This window comes from Triticum aestivum, chromosome 3B (assembly GCF_018294505.1).
Source record: "Triticum aestivum cultivar Chinese Spring chromosome 3B, IWGSC CS RefSeq v2.1, whole genome shotgun sequence".
Taxonomy (NCBI): Eukaryota; Viridiplantae; Streptophyta; class Magnoliopsida; order Poales; family Poaceae; genus Triticum; species Triticum aestivum.
Window position 1 is genome coordinate 88685200 of NC_057801.1, and position 8569 is coordinate 88693768.

The 8569-nt window shown below is 41.8% G+C and overlaps 1 protein-coding gene across 1 annotated transcript; it reads left to right on the forward strand.

Moving 5' to 3' along the window:
- Nucleotides 1-267: 267 nt before the first annotated feature.
- Nucleotides 268-3232, forward strand: LOC123064919 (alpha-amylase inhibitor 0.53-like). The gene is made up of 2 exons (XM_044488310.1): nucleotides 268-683; nucleotides 3011-3232. The coding sequence occupies exons 1-2, from the start codon at nucleotides 303-305 to the stop codon at nucleotides 3107-3109; spliced, it is 480 nt and encodes a 159-aa protein (XP_044344245.1). The 5' UTR covers nucleotides 268-302; the 3' UTR covers nucleotides 3110-3232.
- Nucleotides 3233-8569: the final 5337 nt, after the last annotated feature.

The window sequence follows — 8569 nt, forward strand, 5'->3', positions numbered from 1 at the left end:
TAACCATCCTAGCTTTATAGTAGTGGGATTAACAAACTACGGGTTGTAATCACAATGTTTACATGCATGCCAAAATACATCACCGCACTGGATCGAGAACAATGACGTGGAAGCACAAGCTATAGGCACTAGACAGAAGCCACCCACGCAGATCATGAACAACTTATGTCTGTTTCCTTGCACCTTTTTATCTTTATCTAGCTATATAAACCGCCCAGAGATCAAGAGTGTAGTTATCCATATACACAACTGATTAAGATAGTACTAAAACCGAGGCAGAAAGTCTGTTCGCAGAGGAAACAATGTCGATGAAGACCATGTTCTCGGTGCTCCTGCTATGTATGCTTGTGGCAACACCCATAGCGGCCGAGTACGGCGCATGGAGCGATAACAGTGGTCCCTGGATGTGCTATCCCGGGTATGCCTTCAAGGTGCCCGCGCTCCCTGGCTGTCGTCCAGTGCTGAAGCTCCAGTGCAATGGCAGCCAGGTGCCCGAGGCTGTCCTAAGGGACTGCTGCCAGCAGCTCGCCGACATCAGCGAGTGGTGCAGGTGCGGTGCCCTCTACAGCATGTTGGACAGCATGTATAAGGAGCATGGCGTGCAGGAGGGACAGGCGGGGACAGGCGCGTTCCCACGCCGCCGGAGGGAGGTGGTGAAGCTGACGGCGGCGAGCATCACAGCGGTCTGCAAGCTACCAGGGTTGGGGCCACTGTTGTGCAGAACGTGCGGCCCGCACAGGGCCCAATTTTTTTTATATAAGACTATATACCAAACATTAGGAATTAGAAGCAAGGGATAATTAGACGGATTGGTAATGGTCAAACGACAAACATCTGGACGGACAACTGGATCCCGAAGGAAACCACGCCAATACCAATCACTTCCCTGGTGGCGAATCCACCGAGGATGGTTTCAGAACTGCTGTCACCAGCAACAGCAGGGTGGGACGAAGTTTTGGTGCCTTCGGTCCTCTTACCCATAGATGCGAATGCAATACTAAAGATACCCACATGCACTAATAATACTGAGGATTTTTGGGCTTGGTACCCGGATAAGAAAGGGAAATTTTCAGTTGCGTCGGCATATAAATTTTTACTCAAGGTTAAACTGCAGCGAGATGATTGGTTAGAGGGACGAGGTGGATCATCTAACACCCACATGGATGAAAAATCTTGGAGTCCTTTGTGGAAATTGAAGGTTCCGTCCAAAGTGCGGATTTTCTTATGGCGACTTGCACACCACTCACTCCCGACCACTGACGTCTTGAAGAAGCGTAATATGTCAGTACAGGATGTGTGCCCACTGTGTGGATGTCAAGATTCATGGAGACATGCCCTTGTCTCTTGCACTATGTCCAGATGCATTTGGGCGATGACGGACGATGATCTTGTCTCACGCATGACAGCTAATGCAGAACCTAATGCAAGACTCTGGCTGTTTGAGCTCAGCGACAAACTTGATCAAGCGAGCTTCACAAGGATGGCTGTTACTCTGTGGTCAATCTGGTATGCTAGAAGCAAGGCAGTGTATGAGTCTTTGTTTTAGAGCCCTCAGCAAACAATCCGTTTTGGGGACAATTTTATATCTGAATTGGGCCAACTTGAAAGTGGGCAGGGACGTAGGGAGCAAAGAGCACCTCTAACTGCTCAGCCTAAGCGGTGGCTCCCACCACCCAATGGTTCTGTAAAGATTAATGTAGATGATGCTATTGTAAGATCACAACGTGGAGGAGCTGTCGCGGCAATGTGCAGAGATCAAACGGGCCAATATTTGGGATCTTCGGCTGTGGTCTTCCTAGGAATCAATGACCCTTTAATTCTGGAGACCTTTGCATGTCGTGAAGCATTATCGCTAGCAGATGATTTGGCCGTCCAAAATATCCGTGTTGCTTCGGATTGTCAAGAAGCGGTTAATGATATTACAAAGGGGACAGGAGGTCCAAATGCGGCTATCGTACATGAGATATCAAGCCGATGTAATACTTTCAATTCCAGTTTCTTTCTTTTCGAGCGTAGGAATTTTAATTTTAAGGCTCATAATCTTGCCAAGTTTGCTTGTAACCTAGGCGTAGGAAGGCATGTGTGGTTGGGCAATCCCCATGACCCAAACCTTGTACCCAAGACCATGGTTTTGAATGAATAAAGATGGCGGGATTTCTCAAAAAAAAAAAGGGAATAGGGCTAGTGCCGGAACGCTTGGCCACATCCCACTGGGCACTGGGCTGCAATCACATTCGCGACTCTGCCTGGGCGTGCGTCAGTCGCGATCCTTCCTCACCCGGTCAACGCTCGCATGCACTCTGCCCAGTTACATAATCTTGTTTCCAGGCCAAAGTGCACCGTAGAAAAAAAAACTGAGGCCAAAACTGAGGCCAGTTGTTAAGTCTGTAGTTCAGGACAGACAGGCCAATGCATGCTTCCCCATGCACCTTTTGCTCGGTAGCTCCTTTTAACATTTATTTCAGTGAACTTTAGGTTCACAATTTTTCAAATATCCCCATCATAGGCTACTAGAGCACATAGAATTAATCTTGAGAGACGATCGATTAGGCTACCGACGGGAGAACTGTCATGACTCGAGCACCAAGCTCTCAATTCGTTGTATGTTCTTGACCTCCTCTACCCAGCGCGATCGGCTGATAGAGGTCGGCAATTCGGCGGAGAGATGTCGTGAGGTCCATTCTCAACAGGAGCAGCACTACAGTACTTTGACCCGGAATAATCACCACGAATTTAGCAATTCTTTCAATACTTCAATAGATCAATGATGCACATCCCTTAATTTTGTTTTATTTCTTTCTTATTTAGTGCTTCAAGAATCTAGATGGGTCACCAATCAAGTCTTTTACAAGCATATGTAATGTTTTCTTATTTCTGTAATTTTGTTTTTATAATGAGATGGGGCCTCATTTTTTAGTTTGTACAAGCATATGTAATGTTTTCTTATTTCTGTAATTTTGTTTTTATAACGAGATGGGGCCTCATTTTTTAGTTTGGCACAGGGCCCCAGATTTTACCGGCCTGGCCCTGCAAGCTACCCATCGTCGTTGATGCGTCCGGAGATGGAGCGTATGTCTGCAAGGATGTGGCCACATACCCAGACGCCTAGTCAAGCGAATGAGTAGCTACTATGTTGTGTCATGCATCTGCCTCTTAATTTGTGGGGTGCACACAAGCTGAATAAAATGGTGTATGCGCCTATGCGAAATGCATCGTTAATGAATAAAAGCGAAGTTCCTTGTTGATCGAGAAATTTTGATCCAGCATGCAAAAGAATAAGTAGACGCATCCCCTCTGCTCGATCTTGTGGAGCCTTTGGCTATATCGCAGCCAACTGTTGTTGTAAGAGTGGCATCCAGGTGCTCGTAGGGTGTGTTTAGTAGGGTGCATGAGGTTAAAAGTTTTCAATCCGACCTACTTTTGCTTGTTTGATAGGGTACATGGGCTCACCTGGGCTATGCTCAACTGATGCAAAAAAGGGCCCTCGGTTATGCCCACCTTATGCACCCCAAAGAGAGTGCATGGAGGCAGCCATGCTGGCCCCGACCCTCGTCCCCACCCACCAGACCACGTCTAGATATGTTTAAGTTTTCAAAAAGTATTCATAATTTCAAATTTTGTTTAAATTTTCAAAATATGTTTAGAATTTCAAATTTGGTTTAAATTTTCGAAAAAGTTCAGAATTTCAAAATCATTTGATTTTTGAAAATGTTCAGAATTTCAAAATTGTTTAAATTTTCAAAAAATGTGCAGAATTTCAATATTTATTTAAACTTTTGAAAAATGTTCAGAATTTAAAAATTTATTTAAATTTTTGAAAAATTTCAATTTTTTTTAAATTTTCCAAATATATTTAGAATTTCAAATTTTGTTTAAATTTTCAAAAAAGTTCAGAATTTCAAAATCATTTAAATTTTGAAAATGTTCAGAATTTCAAAATCGTTTAAATTTTCAAATGTTCATAATTTGTTTAAATATTTGAAAATGTTTATAATTTGAAATTTCGTTTAAATTTTAAAAAGCGTTCAAAATTCCAAGTTTTGTTTAACAAAAATGTTCAAATTTTCAAATGTGGTTTATAATTTTTGAAAAAATTCAATTTTTTTAAAATTTTCTTAAAAATTCAGACTTTCAAAATATGTTTATATTTTCAAAAAAATATTCAGAATTTTTAATTTCATTTAAATCTCCAAAAAATGTTTAGAATTTAAAATTTTGTTTAATTTTTCAATAAAAGTTCAGAATTTCAAATATGTTTAATTTTGTTTTAACCATTCAAGAAAATTATTCAGAATTCGAAATTGCTCAGCATGTCTAAACACATGCAGACTGCCAAACAAAGTCTCAGATTAGCATGTCTCAGCACATATACCGCTGCCAAATGACAGCAAATGCATGAATTCAACATGTCTACACTCAGCATGTATGAGAGAAAAACAACTAGGCTAGGTCCATACATGCTACTTAACACACCCGTAGAGGGCGTTGCATTATCTAGTAATATGCACAAACTCACGGATAGAGAAATTCGCTAGCACCGGTGCATGATGTGAACTTAAAAAACAAATAGGTACATTGAATAGTTTATTCTGTGGTATAAAACTAAAAGTAGCCAAAATATTAGAAAATATATGTTTCCATCTTTGGGTCTGATTTAAATGCATTTATGCACCTGTTTGCATGCACAACTGCCATCATGTTGTCCGATTTCTTTGTGATATATGCACCCCGTTTATCCTTTCTCATGTTCACTAACATATCATTTTAGAGAAAAGGCGCCGGCCGAACCCGACAAGAGCTTGAACCTAGCCCGACTTTGAATTAACAAAGCCATCAACCGGCCAGGATTACAAGGGCACCACATTACAAAGGAGATGCAAAGCAAATCGAAAAGGAAGATACAAGGAACTAGGCGGAATAACACAAAGGCAACAACAGGAACGCCGATGCCGACAACCAGCACTACGCCTGCACCGACTAGCCAACTAAGTGCACGGAAGAAGGGCCACACCGAACAAGCATTGAGCGTCAGCTGCATCAACAAGCCAAACCTGGGCAACACTTGAGCTGTCTCCGCCGTCGCAAAGGGCCACTACCCTTTCACCTAGACTCGACGAGTGCCGCACAGGCGACCGACAGAGTGGCTACCGCATAGGTGTCCGAGCTGCCATAGGAGAAGCAAACAAAGCTGGCCTGCGAACCACGGGAGACCAACCAGACAAGAACCATAGTCGGCAGTGGCAGCACGGGGCATGGGAAGCGAGCTGTCGAACGAAGGCGCACACCCATGAAGAAGACCAAAGAGGGCATCACTATGCACTGGGAGAAACTGAGCAGGATGTAGCAGGAATACTAGGCCATCATGCTTCGAAACCAAGACATCAGTTGCTCCACCAACAAGAGCAAATCCCAGCCGCCGCCTTCAAGAAGGAGCACGCCATCGAAGTGCTATCGACGCCCGGATTAGGGGAGTATCAGCTTTCGCCGGAGCTCAGGAGGGAGGCAGAAGGGAGAGGGACCGCCCCAAAGCCTCCAGGAAGGGGATCGGCGCCAAAGGCGTCGACTTTGGGGGGCTGCCGTGCCGGCCAAGGGTTTCCCACTCCATGGAGGGCCGCCTCCATGTTTCCATCATGAACACATGCCATCATAAGTATCTGGAGGACAACCTATTGGTTGACAAGAACTACAGGAAGAGGTATGTTGATTACATACACATCTTCTTTGGCTGCCTGAGATGGGTTGTGTTAAATCCGTCCTTATATAAAAGACTACTTTGGTTACATAATTGCAAAAAAAAATCATCTCATCCCAGTTATTTAAATCTACCTCTCTAACAATCCTTAAGAAATGTGATTTTGTATAGTTCAACTTGTGAGAGGGACAATTTTACCTTTTAGAACTCCTTATGTATTTATGTCCATAATACAGGGGGCACCTTTTCTTTTTAATCAATGGGAAATGAGTCAAGTTTCTCTGCAATTATAAGTGTAGGATGCTGATAGAGTTAGATGTCGACGTTTTTTGTTATGTGTACTATAAGCACTCGAAGTGAAAGATGTTCTTTATTAGAAACTTATGCAGAAGATCTTCTTGAACACCACTAGATTGCTTGCAACTCACACTGATAATGTAGTCGATGAGCTCCGGAATTACATCAAGCAGGGGAAGCTTGCCCCTGATGCTATTTTCCCCCTTGCGGCTCAAACGCAATACCGTAACCTCAAAGGGTTTGATACCATCAAGGCTCGTATCGAGGATTCTATGTTTTCCCTGGGAAGTGGTAAAAATGCCAAGGAAAAAAAAACAGCTCAATGAGATGAAAGTACATCTTATCAATGAAATGGTGCTTGTTAGAATAATTCTCAAAGCCTGGAAGCTCTTGAGGCATATATTCAAACTCAATAAGAGGCAACACATTTGCAACAAATAAATTAATTTGGATGCTTCATTTCATCATTGTTTTATTGTCTTTAGACATTTCCCCTTGTTTTACCGAATCTTAATAAGCTAAATGTTATGGTTTGGCTTTTAAACCTTAAAATATTGATCGTAGAGAAAGAATATTGGACAACTGTTCTCTTGCTGAACCACGAGGAAAAGAACAGAGTATCTATATCTCAATCAATATGTACTTTTCTAGTGTTTGTCCTGTTCTTCTAGATTTTTTTTCAACCAAATATTTATTCAAATCAAATACTAATATCCGGTAGACAGCGGTCCAATGAGTTGGGTTTCCTCTGTTATGAAACCTTTCTAATAATACCTCCTGAAAATGTGCATTATCAGTATTTTCCTACAGGTAGTACTAAACTCATTATTCGGGGAAAGCCATATATGCACTATAAACAATTTCCATGTTGTAGCTGGGTACTACTTCCTGGCTGACAATGTTTGTTACTATCACAATTTGATTTATTTTGAGATACATGATTGCTTGACCATACCAACCTTATCAAATCTTGGTGTCACCAAAACCTAAGCATGGCCAACAGCCTGGCAAAACAAGAGTGTTTGGTCTGGATCCATATAGATTTTCAAACTTTGGGTGTCTGTTCTTTGGTTGAGCCAAATAGCAAGGTTGTCACTGCTCTGCAGAGAGTCTGGTCAAGGTCACGTTGTCATGGCGACACTAGGTTGAAATGAAGCATCCTAATTAATGACATACAAATTAACGAAAGGGCACTTACCCGCACACACATACACACACAACATACGCCTGTATCATCCATACTAGACACAGAATCAGTTAGCATAATATGCAGACATACATATTGCATAAAGTACAAATAAAAGCTGTAACTGGAAGGAAACATGCATATTGCAATCACAGGGTTGAGAAAGTAGACCGATCGATCGACGATCCATTGCCAACCAGCTGGTCATCAGACATTTACTTTTGAGTTAAGGAGATGTCATCACAAGGATGGGACAATTGCTTGATATGTGTATGTATCATCAGTTCCTTGCAATAACCAGCACAACCAGCCAGATTAAGCCCTGCAACAACAGCATGTGACAAGAAACCACTCTCGTTAGATGCGACGAATTGAAGCGCCTACTTTCAGAGGATCAATCGACGCATTCCATTCTGCCAATGACAAAAGTTGAGTGTGCCGTTTGGTTGGAACATAAGCTTAAAAGACCAACCTACGTGCAAACATGTTTGTTTTCAAAACTTGTCTGGCCAAGTAAAACTAACTATGTAACTGCGGTTCAAGAGCAGACATTTCTTTTACTGGGGATAAGCGTTAGCATGTGACAGTCCAAAATTTTAATTTGGTTTTTATCACAAACTTTGTGGTTTTTGGAAAGAGGCCATTTAATTTTTTTCAGAAAACCTTCCTCTTAAAAACTTTCTTTGCTTTGGCAAGGATTTTATTTTTTTCAAACTTTGGTGTTTGACCTTTTGAAACTTCTTCTCTGTTGGTTCCCTCTCAAATTCATTTTGGGAGTTTAATCTTTTTCTTTTAAAATGAAACTCTATGAAAAACTTGGGATTTTCATATCTTGAAAACCACCCATGACTTTGCATTCTTGCCCATGTGATAAAACCCCTCCAAAACCTCCCCTACTCCTTGTGATCAACCTAAGTTCTCTGTCCCAACTAATCCAAGCAAGTTTTGGATTTTATTGTAATTACTTTTCCTCTCAAATCAATTCTGAAAATTATTTGGAGCCTGAGTGATTTTCAAAGCAAGTACCCTATTGCATTTGAGTTTTGACCTCAAACCAACTCTCCTAGATAGTCCTTTGTACCCACAACCCAGAACCATCTTGATCCACTCCTCCTCTTTTCAAATTTTTCAAAATTCAGTCTCTGCAAGTTTGGACCAGATTTGCCAAATTTGATGAAATTCATATCTACACTCCTCCAAAAATTCCACCAAAAATCATGCAGCCTACTGGAGCAATGAGTAGCCACTCCACCAAAAATCAGCTCAAGGAAAAATCACCAGAGGCCAAATTCATTCTGTCGAGCACCTTGCATGCACTGTTGCTGTTCAAAATTCAGAAAGTTCAGAAGATTCAGTCGTTTTCCCTTCGTCAGACTCGATCACGCGGCCACAGT